This window comes from Pezoporus occidentalis, unplaced genomic scaffold, assembly GCF_034315485.1.
Source record: "Pezoporus occidentalis ecotype Australia unplaced genomic scaffold, CSIRO_AGI_Poc_V1 ctg63, whole genome shotgun sequence".
Taxonomy (NCBI): Eukaryota; Metazoa; Chordata; class Aves; order Psittaciformes; family Psittacidae; genus Pezoporus; species Pezoporus occidentalis.
In genome coordinates this window covers 5,454,836-5,472,518 of record NW_026915977.1, presented here as the reverse complement: position 1 = coordinate 5,472,518, position 17,683 = coordinate 5,454,836, and the positions used below count along the sequence as shown (strand labels likewise).

Sequence of the window (17,683 nt, the reverse complement as noted above, 5' to 3'; positions counted from 1 at the left end):
TATTCACACAAGAGCAGATCAGTAACCTGATCTGGGCTGCCTTCATTTCAGCAAATACATTCCAAGCCTCTCTATAATAAACCACATCTTTTTTGGTACCTCTAGAAATTTCTCTCATCAAGTATCTCACATGGGTGGACAAGACAATGCTGACTCCAACAGAAGTCATGTTAGCAAGGAACCACTGCAATATACCGTATTCCAGGCTTTACCAAAAATCCCTTCCCACTACTGTTAAACCTATGCTCCAGGGCAGAAACACCAGCTGAGAGCTCGATTATGGCATTTCTGAAAAGCAGAGAACACACCTGGTCAGGATACAAAACCTCTCAATACTTTGTCCCACTTCCTTTGGCTGCAGATAGGAAAAAGAGCCATCTCCGGCTGTAGCTGTTCCAGTGCCAGCACCTAAGGCACTAATTTTATTCCCAGCTTTTCAACTGTGTGGGGATATTTAACAAAAACTTGATAGAAAACAAACAAAACCATACCCTGTCTTGTAGGAAAAGACCTGAAAAAGAGAAATGTCACCTGACGGAAAAAATTAACCAAGAAGTGATAGCAGCAGGCAAACCCTGTACTGGAATAAACCTGTGCCCGCTCACTCATCCAAGAAGATATGACACAGCACAGGGATACCATTTTATCAGAAGTGTTCACTTCACTCATACTGTTCACCCATCGAAGTGGGTAGGAGCACTAATTTTAAGTAACACCCTAGAAAATGCATTTAAGACTTCTGAATGACAACTCTAAGGTATAGTTCTATTAGAGTTTTACCCTAAGGAGTCATTTCAGACCAAAATACAGCCTAAGGATAGCTTTGTGCATCATGTCCATTTATAGCACAACCTTCTTCTAAGACCAAGGGCTGCAATACAAACTGCTTGCATGGAACATCTAATTCCTGACTGCCTAACCAGCACAGAGTCCAACATACCTTTTGCAGACCAGACCCTTTCATGTGTATTATGAGATCTCAGTAATAACAACCTTACAAGTACGGAAAGGACAAGACTCGCTTTTGCGGGCAGAAATTCCTTTAAGGCCTACTCTTGCCTGGAAAGGGCAGACATGCTTGTTCCTTAACAGCTACCCAAGGAACCTTCTCTCCCTGCTCCCAGGAGACTAATTCTTGTGTGCAGTTCCCCACTGAAAAACATCACCACAGTAAAGCCCTACTAAACCCACTCAAACCTGCATCATCTTACCTTTCTTGTTGACTCAAAGGACGTAAGTTAGAACGTAAACAGAATCTAGTAGAGCAGATGGTTTTTGCATCATGTTTTCTAATCCAGAATCTGACCAAAAGGTAGACAGATAATGCAATTTCTGCCATCCAGTCTTGCACTTGTAAGTAGTAATTTCTTCCCCATTTTCACTTCCTGCCTTACATCTTCATCCGTTTCCCTGGAAATGGTATATGAAGCCCACATACTAATTTTTCTACTCCTCTCTCTGTGATGGAACACTAAATGTGTCTTGCTCAGGAGCTCTGTGAAGACTGATATCCTCTGATTGCTGCCTGAATTCTGAGTTTTCTGGACCTTAAGAGATGATTAAAGAAACAAAACACATGAAATTCTAGGTCAGTTGTCCTAAGCAAGTTTCACTAATAGAATTTTTCTTTAAACCTCACATTTACTGACTTCACCTTACTTGGACTCTGTAACAAAGTGCAACACTTTGCCTGAAATTTGGATTCCAAAATACCAATACTTCTCTGTTTCTGAAGCATCCCAAAAGCCTTAATCATTCTTTCGCTCATTCATCATGTGTACTTTCTAGACAACACACTGTGCATCTCCTTACAACTTCTGCTAGTCCCTCAATGACACTAGGAATACTGCTTGCCTGTATTTCACTAGTCATTTGCCTTTACAAGCCTCAGAAGAAGGAATAAGGTTGTAAAATTTCTTCTTATGGAGAACATGAGCAAATATCCCTTCATATCCCATTCATCATCCAACCAAACTAAGTGTTTATCTAAGTTTGCTCTTGCTTTCCCCCTCAACTTTACAACAAAGCATGTATTTTCATGAAAGGTAACAGAATTCAGCAGATCAAAGGACAAAGTACAAGCACAGTGTCCTTTTGCAGTTTAAGTGTTAGGGAAGTGCCATAGTAGATACAGGTGAGATTACCTCTAGGCAGCAGGGTGATCATCACTGTGAGTTGCACTTTGTTCAAGGAAGGCCAGCAGATCTGTTCCAACCTTTGTATGAGTTGTTTTGTGTTTTCTAAGAGAAATGGAGATCGAAGAGCAGTAGAGTGCCATACACAATGATAAAAGCAGTGCTGGAAAGTTTAATCCTACGAAATTTAGTGTCTAATTTCATTCTGATGGAAAATGACAGAATTTTATGGAAACCCTACCAAGATCAATGGGCACTGCCTACAAACTTCTGGGAGGAAACAACTGGCTGGCTATTAATGCTGCATTTTTAATATTTGTGAGCACTTTAAGCCTCAAAACTGCAGATGGTTTCCAACTTCCTGAACACTACGAATACATTAGAGGAATTAGAGATGTGTGCACGTCTACGGGGGTATGGTATAATAGGCATCACAGAAACATGGTGGGATGGCTCCTACGACTGGAGTGTTGGAATGGAAGGTTACAGGCTCTTTAGGAAGGACAGGCCTGGCAGGCGGGGAGGGGGAGTTGCCCTTTATGTTAGGGATAGGCTGGAGAGTATGGAACTGTCACTGGGGACAGGTGAGCAGTTAACAGAGAGTTTGTGGGTCAGGGTTAAAGGGAATATAGCTATGGGGGACATTGCTGTGGGGATCTGTTACAGACTGCCTGATCAAGGAGAACCTGCGGATGAAGCACTCCATAGGCAGATAGGAAAAGCTCACAGGCCCTTGTTCTCATGGGTGGCTTCAACCACCCTGACATCTGTTGGAAGGACGGTACGGCCCGGCACAAGCAATCCAGGAGGTTCCTCGGTTGTGTAGAAGACAACTTCCTTCTGCAAGTAATAGAGGAGGTGACAAGGAGAGGCGCCGTGCTTGACCTCCTGCTCACCAGCAGGGAAGGGCTCGTTGGAAATGTGACTCTCCAGGGCAGCCTTGGATGCAGCGATCATGAGATGCTCGAATTTGAGATCCTCAGGACAGTGAGAAGAGCGTGCAGCAAGCTCACTGCCCTGGACTTCAAAAGAGCAGACTTTGGCCTCTTCAGTAACCTGCTTCGGAAGGATAAAGAGCTCCTGAGGAAAATTCAAATGAAAAAAGAGGCTTATAATAAGTGGAAGCAAGGACAGGTGGCATGGGAAGAGTACAGGGATGTTGTCCGGGAAGCTAGGGACCAGGTTAGGAAAGCTAAGGCCCAGTTAGAATTAAACTTAGCTAGAGGTATTAACGATAACAGGAAGGGATTCTACAAGTACATAGCAAATAAAAAACAGAGAGGGAGAATGTAGGCCCCCTCAGGAAGCTCTCAGGAGAACTGGCTCCACAGGATTTGGAGAAGGCTGAGGTTCTGAATGACTTCTTTGCCTCAGTCTTCACTGGCAAAGGCTCTGACCAAACCACCCAAGTCTTGGAGGGCAGATGCAGGGACTGTGAGAATGAAGACCTTGCGCCCACTGTAGGAGAGGAACTGGTCTAAGACCATCTTAAAAATCTGAACGTGCACAAGTCCATGGGTCCTGATGAGATCCATCCACGGGTCCTGAAGGAGCTGGAGAATGAAGTTGTGGAGCCGCTGGCCATCATATTTGAGAAATCCTGGCAGTCAGGTGAAGTTCCCGACGACTGGAAAAAGGGAAATATAACCCCCATTGTCAAGAAGGGGAAAATGGATGACCAGGGAATTACAGAGCAGTCAGTCTCACCTCTGTGCCTGGCAACATCTTGGAGCAGATTCTCCTGGAAGGCATGCTAAGGCACATGAAAATCAACAAGGTGCTTGGTGACAGCCAGCATGGCTTCACTAAGGGGAAATCCTGCCTGACCAATTTGGTGGCCTTCTATGATGGGGCTACGGAACCGATGGACAGGGGTAGAGCAGCTGATGTCATCTACCTGGACTTGCGTAAAGCGTTCGACACTGTCCCACATGACATCCTTGTCTCTAAATTGGAGAGACATCAATTTGATGGATGGACCACTCGGTGGATAAAGAACTGGCTGGATGGCCGCACACAAAGAGTTGTGGTCAATGGCTCAATGTCCGGCTGGAGACCAGTAACAAGTGGTGTCCCTCAGGGATCGGTGTTGGGACCGGTCTTGTTCAACACCTTCATCACTGACATGGACAGTGGGATCAAGTGCGCCCTCAGCAAGTTTGCCGATGACACCAAGCTGTGTGGTTCGGTTGATACCCTGGAGGGAAGGAATGCCATCCAGAGGGACCTCGACACGCTTGTGAGGTGGGCTGATGCCAACCTCATGAAGTTTAACCATGCCAAGGGCAAGGTCCTACACCTGGGTCGGAGCAATCCCGGGCACAGCTACAGGTTGGGCAGAGAAGAGATTCAGAGCAGCCCTGCGGAGAAGGACTTGGGGGTGTTGGTTGATGAGAAAATGAACATGAGCAGACAAGAAATGATTTCAAAATGGAAAAAAAAAAAAAAACCACAACAAAGTGGCTTGTTTATGCAAGCACTGAAGATAATGTTATTGGCATGATGTTAACAAGTGACTTTTTAGTGCTAATCTCTTGCCCTTCATTCCAGAGCTGAAAGAAGAAAAAGACAACGAAGCTTCTGCAAACCCCATCCATCACATTCTTCTTTCAGATCTATGAACATCTGAGCCGAACTACAGACGTAGGTTTATATTTTCAAGTATCCTTTGTGAAGTGACATTTATTAACAAGCTTGGCAAAGAGAAACCTCACTGTGAGAAGACCCAGACAAAGGCCACTTTCGCAGTGTCTCACTAACAACACTGACAATGAGTGAACTCTCACCACTTACAGGTAGTGAGAAACAAAACATCCACTAAACAGAACCATGTAAGTGAATAATACAAACTGGGATATAAGAAAATACCTGATGAAATTATACATCAAAGAGCACGTATCATAAGGAATATTCCTTCTCTTCTTTCCCTCCCCCTATCTGTAACACTTTGCAAAGGTTTGTAAGCATATTTCTCTTAGCTTCTAGTACTGTACATATCCACATCTTCTGGGCTGGATTGACCATGGTCCATAAGTTTTGGATCAGGCTTAAATTTTGATGTCTTCACTGGTCCTGTTAGAGATAGTAAAGAAATTTAATTAAAATATGTATTTGAGCTGTAGAAAAAAACCAACATATTGGCACATTTTGAGAACTACTGTATTAGCAAACACAAAGGATCCAAATATGTAGATTCTAGTTAAAACTGTGTAAGCAATTCAGGATAATGAAGGTATGTTCTAATTATTAGCATACAGCAGTGGATGGGGAGCAGCTCCTCCTTCTGCTCTCTATACCTTAATACTACTTCTTGAATGCAGCAGAATGAGAGAATAAATAGTGATGGCTTTGCCCTACACATGTTAAAAAAGAAGAGAAAGTTTGGGACATGGAAAAAAATCCCTAGTCTTGTCCTGTTAACTGCAGGAACAGATCTGTCTCCCAAAACCAACCACATCAGTATCTTCACTGAAGCTGCTGCCAGATGGCAAGAATTCCAAATTATGACAAACTCTTACCTATTTTCACTTCATGACTTCCAAAACCAATGAACTGTTTACTAAAGCATTGAACCCTCACACTCGCCCTGAATGACAATGCACAAAGAATGACATACTTGGTGATACTGTAATTCCAGAAGGTCTCAGAGAATATAAAGGCAGGGTATCTAGTACTGTACCTCCTACTACTAGCCTGCTTCTCTTCCAGCTACATCAGCTGGTTTAGCCAAGGGTGCCATGCTCTCCTGAAAGCTCTGCCCTGTTTGAGCTAGTGAAAATAAATATCTCTGACAGCACAAATTAATTTAGGACATGGGCATTTTTGGCTGTATTAGGGACAAGAACTAATGCCACGAGAGTAAAGACACAGGATATGTCTACACATTAAACCATCAAAGACAGTCCGGCCTGAAGCCAATGTAAAAACAGATCAAAGCATTCCACAACTAAATCAGGAAAAATACGGATGCAAAGCAAAGAAAGATGTGCATGTACATTATAGTGAAAATAAAGGGAATCAAACCCCCATTCAAGTATTTTCTGCTTAAAAAAACGAATGCTCTGGTAAAGAACACAGGAAAAAGAAGGAAGCAAGTTTCAGCAACCAGAGTCAAAACTGCCCCTACAAAAGGCAACTATTTTAAAATTAATTTAGTTCTCCTTTAATAGGTAATTGCACTATTTCTCTTAGCAACTGGCCTATCAAAATAGTCATATGTTAAATATGCTTTTACATGATCTAGGCAATTATCTCGCCCACTTGAGCTGCACAAAGAACACCACTGCAAAAAACCTAGCAAATAAAATCCAGTGCCTTGGCAATTACACATTCCTCTTCTACCAGTATCTGAAGATATAGAAGCCATATGGAGAAGTGAATAGTAACTCAAATTAGATGTTCTCACCCAAGTCCAGCAGTAATCCTGTAAGTTATACTTATGGTAGTCTGATAACAGAAAGATACTTTAAAGTAGGTATTTAAGGGAAGTACTTGACATCATCTCATTAACTAGCAATGTGGGATATGGTCCACACCATATGGAATGAAAGAAAACATTACTGAGAGAGAACAACAAATATATAAGAATTCTGACAGTGTGACAGGGTCCACAGTGAGAAAATTATCATCCCCCTGAGGCTCTGAAGTATGTACTAAATAACAGTGTCTACAGTATATTTTCAAGAATAATATGCTATAACAGTCTGCTCTATTTTAAAGCAAGGGTAACTACAAAATGAAGTAACTGGATTTTCAAGGTGCCCTGAGATTACACTTGAAATGTTTAATTCACCTGATGAAGGCACTGGATCTTCGTTACTCCAAGACTCTACTGGAGAAGATTCTGTTCTGTTAAATGATCTTGACTCAATAGCAGACTCAGGTTTTGTACTAGAAATTTCTTTCTTTTTCTTATCTTCCCCAGTAACTGATATTGACTCTTGCTGCACCTGTGAACCAAAAATTAAGAGAAAGTCACAAGGGTATATGCTTAATACTTCATGGCAAAACAAAGCTTTCAAGCCTGAAAGCTTATCTGTTATGACATTATTTTCAGACATAATATCATACAATGATACTCAACTAGTAATGTTAAAGTCAGCTGCAAGCAAGGGACACAGATGGAGAAACTAAAACGCATGAAAGAACCCCACAGTTCACATACAACTTCAAATTCACATGTAAGGAAATTTACTTTGTCATCAGTATGTACTTCAGTCTGATACTGTGCTTTTACCTGACCCCCTCAAAGTCCTTCACTAGGAAGGCACTGTTCATTCACAGATGAGGAACCTAGAGCCTTGCACAAGACTGGAAAAGCATTTAGTTATTTTCAGAACACCTACTCCCTTATTTAACAGAAAACAGAAAGATAAGTCATGGTAATAACCTAGTAATGAAAAATAATATATTGTTTTGGGAACAGGCTTCACTGAGGAGAAAAAAAAATGATAGAAACTGTCTTTATCACATCAATTCTTGTTTCACTCTCAGTTTAATGACATTTATCTGAATCTCATTTTGAAAACTCATTGTTCCATTTGTGCTCCTCAGTCAAAATGTAAGGTGAGGCCTGTATACAAATGAACACCATAAATTTAAAGCAAAATACTTCTAAATGCTAATATAAATGAGAAACTTGCATCTTCTTTAAAAAGAGAAAAAGAAACAAATCACTGTGCAAACCTGAAATTTTACTCAGGAAAGTACTACTCTTGCCAAGGGTTTATACATTTTCACTGGAGAAAAGCCCTTTCAGGTTGCAGAAAAAACATGTTTAAGTCCAGATTGTACTAACCCAAATTCCATACATAATTTACACTGACATGTTTAAGCATTAAGCCAGTTATACCTACTGCGATTCTTTGTATCTCTATCCTAAATTCAGTGGTCTCCTTAGAACCAAAGCTTGAATCAGGAATGGATTATTTTTGTCAAGATCAAAAAAGAGCTGTAAGAAAAACTTGGTTTTCTCTTGTGCATCTTGTCTGTTTTGTAGCACTACAAAAGAGATCTCGGTATATATTGGTGCAAAAGCTGTAATGACTACAGCATCGATAAAACACTGAACTTATAAAAAAGGTTTTGGTGCCTCACTTAACACAATTAAGTGACCTTAACAGTATGAGCAACCAGTACGAGCAACCAGTACTTGACCTTCTAATGTACTTTTTTCACCCTCTGCATTTAGGAGTTACAGAAATTACTGAGAAAGCCTACCTTGGTGACACCTTCATTTACTGCCCACAGTGACTGCAAAGCCCCATAGGTTTGATGGCTTGCAGAAAGCAACTTTTTCCCTGCCACCTATTTAAAAAAATGTAAATTAAAAACAGCTTTAAAAAAAATACACAGACCATTTAAATTAAATTCATATTATTTGCAAGATCTAGTGCATATTACTCTTATGTCAAGCAAATCCTAAATAATGTTCAAATTGGCGCTAGAAATCCACAGGTAGCACTCACATACTACATCCACCTACTCAAAATGAGGTCCTTTCCAACCCTAACTATTCTATGATTCTGTGATTCTAAATCAAAATCTGATCAGCCAACAGTTTTTTGGCAATGTCAAGTAGACAACATCAAGATGACAATAACTGGAAAACAAGAAATTCTACAGATGTTATCCTATAGTATCTCAAATTGCTGTTTATCAAGTTTGGCAAGGCTTTATTTTTTATTTACTTTCATTTCAGCAGGATAAAGTCATCTTCATTTATTTGAGAAATGACCATTAAAAAGTGAGACAATGCATTTTAAAATTCAGTTATTTTATTACTTTTTTATAATTATGCAATTAACACCTGTGATGCATTACACGTTTTAACAAAGATGCATGTTAATTCTGACTCCTAGTCCCATGACACTTGCAATTCAAGAGAAATCAGAATACTAAGATAAAATTCACTGTTAATTCAGTATTAAAACAGATGTAAACTTACCTTAGCAAATACCACTGACTGAGCTGGGTAACAAACAGAAATTCCTGAAGCAGTAAGTCCTAGTGGATAAACAATTTTCTTCCATCTAGAACCTGTATAAAGCCAAATATTTCAAATAATCAGACGCCAAAGAAATGTAAAGTGAAGTACTTGTATCGAATAAGTGCAGTTGTTTAACCCCTAACCATTGTTTATATCAAACTTATCCCTGTAACAGCTGGAGAAGAGTATACAGAGTGTGGTAATAGTTTAGTACAGACATGTTTGTAGGAGACACTGATACTCTGAACATTGGTTTCTTGAGTGAGAACAAAGCCTGAACTAGATTTTCCAATATAGTGAAAACTGTAAGAAGGTCTGTGTCATTCAGCTCTATCTATAAAATTACCCTTCTGGCTTCAAAATTGTTGAAACCATGCCTTCTGACATGTATTCTCTTATACTTGTTAGCCAAATGCCAACACCCTTTAGCATCTTCCCTCTGAACTCCCTTAGTTTTCACTGCATTCGGTAACCTTAGTTGTTAATTTGTCTCCAATTTCCTACCATACAGTTTCTCAAAACCAATAACAAGCAAACTCAAAACAAATGTCCCACTTAGAATTTCTGTTGATACCACCATTGAAAATGTCTATATAATCCTGTTCTATTAGGTCTTAGCCAGCTTCTAAAAACAGCATTTAATGATGTCCCTTCAATTTATCAGTTACATAGTTTTTTACCTATGTTTCAGAAAAGCCTTTTGACCATTGAAATTATTACATGCTACATATTCAACACACCAATAGTGAAAACAAGCAAAAAACCCTACCTTTCCTTGCCAGCGCTAGGCCTGCCAAGCCTGACATTGTAATGATACCAACATTGGGAAGAAATTCTGGTGGTGGATTCTTCAGGTAAATGTAAGCATCTTAGAATTAAAAATAACAACAAAAAAGTATAGCATTTCAGTATTAACCCTTTATTTCCCAGTTAAGAAATAAAGATAAAAGCAAAATGCTGAGTATCTTAAACTGAAAACAGTCTAAAGCTGGATTTTTTTCCATAATGACTGAAGATGTCTGATTTTGCAGATGCACACTTCTGCAGCCCTTTAGACAGAACTAAAAATCACAGTCCCCAAAACACAACAACAAAGTTTTCTCCTTAGAGACTTTTTTTGTTTTAGAAGCCATTAATAGGGAAAGCAGAGATTTAAGCTTTCACTTCACTCTGAGTAAGTATACATTAAATGAGACAACACATATTTTGGCATCTCCCAGTATACTGTTTTTAGGGAAAATAACTTATCTGAAAATAAGAGTTTCTGATACTGAACCTGAATGCAAATACTGCTTGTAACTTGTGCTAGAATTAAGAAGCCATTTTTATGACTAAGATGGGTTGTGGAATTTCCACCCTCACAGAAGTTCAAGACCTGACTGGACACAGACAACCAACTTGCTTTGGCCTTGCTCTAAGCAGGTGACTGGACTAGATAATCTATAGAAGTGCCTCTACAGGGAGACCTACGGATCTAGAGACATTCCAGCTTCAACAATTCTTAGATACTATGATTTTAAGAGCAATGCTAAAATCAAAGGAATGAGAAGTACCATTTCACTGGTCATTTTTCTCATTTGAGAACAGAAATGAAACTCCACCATAAATTAAGAGTAGTGCAGGTCTGCTTCTTCCACGCTTGCAGAAAGCATTTCCGTGCACTCCCCTTTCACCTCTCCTCCTCCTGTAACTGGAATTTGCTGTTTCAACCATCTAAGCCACAAGAAGAAACAACAGAAAATGCCTAATTCAGAAATATGAGACTTGCCTACCTTTCCCAAATTGAATTGAATCCATGATTCCATTTTTAACAAAGAGAAAAGCATCCTACCAAAAAACAAAAAAACAAAACAAAACCAGAGGAAACAAATGTAAAATCTTTGCAAAAGTAGATGCTTTCAGTAAAAAACTACTTGGTTGATACATGTGGCTTAGCATAATGAGACAAAGAAATAGGAGGTAACTCTAGAAAAACCCAAACCAGATCTACGAACTCCTACAGAGGTGTGCGGATATCTAGCCCCTTTTTGACTACCCTATCTATATTTTTAATATATATATATATATATATACACACACACACTTTCATCCATATTTCATTAAAAAAAAAAATCTCTTTAATGTAGCAAAATCACTTTCAAAATTAACATCTCAGGAACAAAACTGGAGGGTAGCAAAACTTTTGGACACCAGCTGTATAACAGAATTAAATTCAACTATAAAATATAATCTCCTGTTCCTTAGAGACTTATCCAGTAAAACTGACTTTGCCTTTTAGTTTGTAAAAATGGTGCTCACCTTCACTAAAGATAAGCAATACTGATTAGGACAAAGATGTGCTCAACTAGTTTGCAATTAAAACTCCTTTTAAATTGGTCAATTTATTTAATTACAAGTTTTTTCTTTATAAAGGAAAAAATCCTTCTCCTACCATATTATTAGTATCATTGTCCTCAGATTGCTAAATAAATTGAGTCAAACTCTTTAATGGAGTTTAATTGAGTAAAACTCTGTAAAGGAGTTTAATGAAAAGAACAGCATCTTGAGCTATTTCACCAAAATCATTTGTTTGGAGGAGTGCAGAATTTGTACCAGCAGGGGTCACTGCTAGTCAATCTCGGAAACAATGATGAAGGGCCTGGAGAAGTTTGATACAGATTTGGAACTAAATGGTTTCAGTTACACAGTCACTGACAAAATTTTCAGATCAAGAAAATGAGAATTTACAGCAAATACAGGAAGGCATTTTGATTTATTTGGCTTTTCAAATAATGAAGTCTACTTTGTTTGTAAGAGAAAAATACATGCATAAAAAAGCATAGTAACAGCAGCCAGGGTAAAGCTGTCATTTACCAGCCGTTAAGAGAATGGTGATAGGTATCACATCTTCTCCTGCACCCAGACTATTCAGTAACAGGCTGTGAGGTATTTTTGATGACTAATTATTAAGAGCCTGCTTTAACAGTTACATGGGATGCACTCACTCTGTCTTTCCTGAAGTACCTGAATCAGGTCTTTTAACCCATGCTTCGGAAGCAGCTCTTTTGTGGTCTGTACCTGGAATTTCAGACTCTTAAACACTACCAAGTTCTGCCAGCAAGAATTTACCTGCACAACTCTTGCTGTAGAAGTTAACCAAGAGACATTCTGAACCTGACATCGTGGGCTGACCTAGATCCACCTTAGCACTGGCTGGAGTGAACCTGTTTTTCTTGCTGTCTTTGGATGTGGGAAACAGAGAGAACATGCATGTTCCCTGTTACAAGCACAGCAGAGAAAAATGAAAGAAAGTTTCATTTCTGCGTCTTAAATTATAGGCGTATGTTAATAAAAGGAACTGCAAAAAATACTCCAGGATGAGGCATGCTGGTTTTTCAAAGTTTTACTCTACTTCCGTCTGGAATTGTAGGAAACTTTGGATGCAGGAATTTCTTACCTTGCACCATCCAATATAGTGGCCAGTTGTCTGTCTTACTGAAGAGAATTGCTTCTGCAAGTAACCAGGCTGTTCTTCGATGTATTTCGATTTCAGAGGTGGTAGACAGTAAACTGGTAGCTGGAAAGAAAAGTGTAACTGTACTACAGGGAGAGTTTCATATTTACATTGACTAGTGTTTTTCAGGACCACAAATCCTTAGTGTTCCCAAACCAAAAGCTCTATACTGAATTGCACTCTTTTGTATTTACAAACTTACTTTTACACAAGTGTGACTACAGGTTACAGAATTGAAAACCGAAAGTACTGTATAGCTTCTAAGTAATAGAATTACTATGATAAAAGCAGTCTTTTATTCGCAGAAAGCATGACCAAGAACAGTTGGAAGACATACACACGTATTACTAGAAACTGTACAATAGAAAAACACTATCATGATCAGTGTTACACTCTTTTATCTTTGCTGGCTTCAGCCTGGAAATAACACAATAATGAAAATGAGATAAAACTTTACTACAGTTCATGTGTAACACTTAATTTTATTTGTGCTATACTGGTCAGTTATTTAGGAGGTAACTTTTATTATCACATTATTTAGCTATGCATTTTATATACCAGGTAATATAATTCAATGGAAAGAGATGGTGTTTCATAGGTTCTCCTAGTATTATTTAAAAGACTGACACACAGTAAGATTCTTACCTGATCTGGTTTCACCAGCTGGCTTTTTGATTCCTTCTCTGTTGCTGCATACACAGTAAAACATGCAAACGGCAGACCCGAAGAAAGAGCTGCCAGCTTTGCCACCTGGGACAGACAGGTGAAAAAAGGGAGTCTTAATGAAGAAATTAGAATTGCCCTCCAGTAAAGTCTGGATTTTACTGTCGTGTCGTGCTTGATCAAATATGAGATTAAGCAAGTGACTTTTAAAACCTTTTTACACCAGTATGCCCTTTAGGAACCTCTTCTGTCATACACACAGATTTTCTCAAATCACAATGGTTAAAGAAAAAGCTGAGAGATCATGGACAACAACAGCGGTGTCTACAACACCCAGAAGAATTTTGTGTTCAAAGCCATGTTGATCCTTCCATCATCCTTTAATGTAAATTAAGTTCTAACCTATACAACACACAGGTGCTCCAAGGCGACGAATGACTCTTGTTTCAGCAAAACCTAGGTTTTATTTACAGGACTTCTCCGTGGCATCACAAAAAAAATGTTATCTGCTTTCCAATGCAGAGAATGACTCAACTATTGTCTGCCTGGAATAACTGCGCGCTGACGGTCAATGAAAATACACAGCAGCAACTGAATCTAAGAATTACCATTGTAACATACAATCAAGTATGTTACAATGTCAATTACAGAAATCCAGCTTTGGTCATGAGACTTTGATGTCTACTTAGAACACTATTTGGAAATAAACATTGTATGCTTCACAAAGGTAACACTCAAATACAGCTTCACATGAGTATTTTTTAACTGACTGCCATACAGTTCCCGTGGGAGCTGGCATTAAGCACACTGGCATAGCATACATTCAAAAACTTGCCATGTGTTGAAGCACCAGCAACTTTGGTGTGATGGTTTCCACCTGAAGGATTTTTGAAACTCTAGAAACGTGAAAACAAGGATGAAAAATGCTCCCAGGTGCAGAACAGACACTTTGCAAGTTAAACCAGCAGCACGCCTGTGTCTGAAGCAGGGCAGAGGGGGAGAACCCAAAAGTCATGTTACCAAAGAACTCTGTTTCTCCCACGTTGACCTAACTATACTGGGAATCGTGAATACAGCCTGAAGGAAGACAGAGGCGATACCACCTCTGAAAATCCATAGAGGAAAGTCCTACACATACAAAAAGAAACTACAGCCATGCTGATACCATGCAGGCTGACCAGCACTGTGGAAAAATTCAATCACATGTTGACAAAAGGTTTAATGTATTTCACTGAGCATTAATGTATCATAATCACTTACTTCAGCACAAGGTGATACTGAGACACCACACTGACTTTCAGTAGATACCAGAAGGAAAATCAAGATTAAAAGTGAGAAAGCATGAGGAAGTTATACTGTTCATTTAACAAATCTGATTAATGTGTTTTAAAAAGTCACAACAGAGTTTACTGTGCTAAAAGAGAAAGCTATCCTGGGAATGATGAAAGCTGTTCAATTCCTGACTGACAGTAACTGCTTTGCTTTTGAAGGCCTGAAGACAAATGCATAAATGTTTAAAATCCAAGCAAACATCTGTACTAACATTTATGCTGGCACAATTATTCCAAGGTTTCACGCTTTCCCATTGAAATCACAAAGAACCAAGGTGAACCAAAAGCAATGTCACCTTGACTACACTAAAGAGGCTTCACTGCACTGAGTTGCTTATCCTCTTTATCTAATGCCTAGGTATATGAAAAAGACCTCAATTAGCTAGTATTATTAAATCTACACAAATTACGTCAAAGGATACTACGAATTAAACAAGGAAAAGCATACATTGTTTAGCTAAAGAAACTGAAAGTCATTTTACCTATGAAATGGTCTAAAGAAGTCGCTGAGAATTAAGAAATGGAAGAATCACGCATATATATCAAAGACTAGGAAAGAAGTATGAAGAAAAACATCTGCAACAAGCTCACGCTGTAAAAATCCTGGAATTGCATGGTCAGCCAGCACAATGTCTCCAGGTCAGTCAGTAACTGATTCAAACCTAAGCCCTATGAAGCTAACAAAAGAAAATCACCCAGCCCCTAATGGCCACAGATCCACAGCTCCAAAAGCCAGGAGCCCAGATGGCATCTTCTGGAGAAAGGTTCTACATGAACACTGACCTAAGTAAGCATCACAGGAATCAAGACACTAGAAACCATCCGCCTTAATGCTCTGGTCAGTGGCAAGAGTTATTCCTGTGCACCTCTACCACTGCCATCACATTGCAACACGTGCCACCTGAGCGCGGCATAAAAAGCACAATGGTGGTTTCAAAGCACTACCAACAGACAGAGTTTTATTTTTGATGAGGCACAGCTTTATTTGTGATGAGGAGACTGAACAGCAGTTATTTGCTGAAGAAACTTATCACACGCTCTCTACCAGAAAACTGTTGCAGCTGTGCCTTTTAATAGCAGAACTGGAGTAAAAGTAACCAAAAAGTAACAATAAAACTGCCAAATGTACCTGGATGATTTTAGCTTCAGGTCTTTGCATTTCAAAACCAGTTTATTTCGAAGTGTTAGAATCTTATCAAAGATAAAAGATTCAATAAAGTTAAAGCACTACACTGCGACAAAGAATTCACCATGATCAACTCAAAAGATACAGAACACAAACTAAAGCATAATAAACCCAGATGTTTAATTTATGCTCATCTCCAAGACCGTAAGTACTGTGTGCCGCTGAAACTGCAAACCCTGTATACCTGCTTCAAGAACTGGAAGCACAAGTGAAGCAACTTGCCCTAAAGGTAGGAAGAAGCCTCAAAACAGAAACATCCTCCCGCTTAAACTCAACTTCCTGATACTCCATGGATTCATTTTTAATCGTCGTTTGCCAAATGGTAACCAATGGAAAGTAAAACCTTAAGCATAAAACTGTTACTTTTTCATAGTAAATAATAAAGAACACACATAAAAGTCCATCACTTCACTAGAGGTACCAAATCGTTCAGACTACACTGCTTCAAGGTGACCCAGCCATACAGCAAAGCCAAAGTTTCTTTTTCCAGGTACTTGTAACAAACTAAGGTCAGATGCTTCATTTTCACTCCTCTGTCCTCTTTGCATCACGTTTTTCACACGCATTTTAAATACTTTGCAAAAGTAAATATAAAGATTCATGCGAGAGCAACCTATTTATCAAATCCACTGTGAAACCTGGAAAACCAACCACTCCAGAGACAGCCTCCTTCATTGCAAGTGCATTCCCTCCCTGCTTAAAGACACTGCATTATCTCTACAATGGAAAACCTTTTAAGATACTTGTGACTGTTAGCTTGTAACAGCGTGATTTTAATATTCAGGGATACATAACACGACTTTACAATGCCAACAGAAAATAAGTATGTTCATATGCGATCTCTTACGGAGCGGGAGGCTGTAAGCAGGTGGGGAACTACCACAAGAGAAACACTTCTTTCTCTCCGTGCTGTACCACTGAACTGCCCTCTCGAACCTCTTTCTACCTCTGCTCCTGCAACGGAGAACACAACCCTGACACCTCGTCCTTCCCTCCTCCTCCCGCTGAGCCCTGGCTCACAGCCTGCGGGGATGTCCCTGCTCCGACAAACCACGACCTTCTCCCCGCCGCGCTGGAGCACCGCAGGGTGCCGCCGGCACGACTCCGGCCCTGGGGAGCACCGGGCACGGCGGCCGAGGGCCTGAGGGAGCGACCCGCCATGGAACTGCTCAACGCCGTGGGCCTACCCCGCTGCCCCGGCCGCACACACCGGCCCGGCCCGGCCCGCTCCCCGTGTGGAGCTCACAACGGGCGGGGGAAGTCTCCGCGGGGCGTCCTCCGGCTGCCCCCGGGACATGGGTGCTTCAGAGCCGGAGCCGGAGCCGGGCCGAGGGAAGGGCAGCCGGAGCGCGCTCCTCTGCGCCAGGCGGCACTCACCTTGGCCGCCATGTTAGCGACGGCGCCTGCAGCCAGCACGGAGGGGCCGGCGCCCGCGGGGAGGAGCCGCAGCGCTCGGGGCGGGCTCAGGCCACAGCCGGGCCGGCCGCCGCGGTAGGAACGGGACCGGGAAGCAGCCGGGGCCGGCGCGGGCGCTGCCGGCCTTGTAGCTCCCGCACCGGAACGGGCCGTCGCTCAGTGACCGGCACGGAAGTTGCTGGTGTTAATGTGGCGTCTCCCCGGTGCTCGGTTGGTTGTGTTCGGGGTTTGTAACGTTCTGACCTCAACATCTGCTCCAGGGTACAAGGTAACTAATTCTGTTCCGGTCAGAAAAGCTCAAATCCCAAATGTCCCCGGCATAGAACACGGAACAGAAGGAAAACCCCATGTAAGTGTAGGGGAAGGGCCAGAAAAGCTCTTCGTGGGCTGCTCGGGTGCAGCAGCCACAGCTTGAGCTGCGGTCTGCCCAAGGCACAGCTCATAACTCACAGAATCCCAGCTTGGAAGGGA

At 40.8% G+C, this 17,683-nt stretch overlaps 1 protein-coding gene across 2 annotated transcripts; it reads right to left on the bottom strand.

Annotated features, from left to right (window-relative positions):
- Positions 1-1,269: 1,269 nt before the first annotated feature.
- Positions 1,270-17,256, bottom strand: APOOL (apolipoprotein O like). Of its 2 annotated transcripts, none has more exons than XM_062640195.1 (9): positions 17,174-17,256; positions 12,560-12,679; positions 10,896-10,950; positions 9,893-9,991; positions 9,082-9,173; positions 8,355-8,441; positions 6,928-7,084; positions 5,157-5,207; positions 1,270-1,547 (listed from the first exon to the last, which is right to left on the bottom strand). In XM_062640195.1, the coding sequence occupies exons 1-9, from the start codon at positions 17,183-17,185 to the stop codon at positions 1,447-1,449; spliced, it is 774 nt and encodes a 257-aa protein (XP_062496179.1). In that variant the 5' UTR covers positions 17,186-17,256; the 3' UTR covers positions 1,270-1,446. The 2 variants fall into 2 exon arrangements, with proteins under 2 accessions (XP_062496179.1, XP_062496178.1); XM_062640194.1 differs by lacking the exon at positions 1,270-1,547 and adding an exon at positions 13,262-13,366 and having other exon boundaries at positions 4,784-5,207.
- Positions 17,257-17,683: the final 427 nt, after the last annotated feature.

Bases quoted from the DNA above. Each gene is read 5' to 3' on its own strand.
- APOOL (XM_062640194.1), bottom strand. The intron at 9,992-10,895 runs GTAGGCAAGTCT...TTTAATTCTAAG, and splicing joins TTCAATTCAATTTGGGAAAG to ATGCTTACATTTACCTGAAG. The intron at 8,442-9,081 runs GTAAGTTTACAT...TTTTTTAAATAG, and splicing joins AGTCAGTGGTATTTGCTAAG to GTGGCAGGGAAAAAGTTGCT.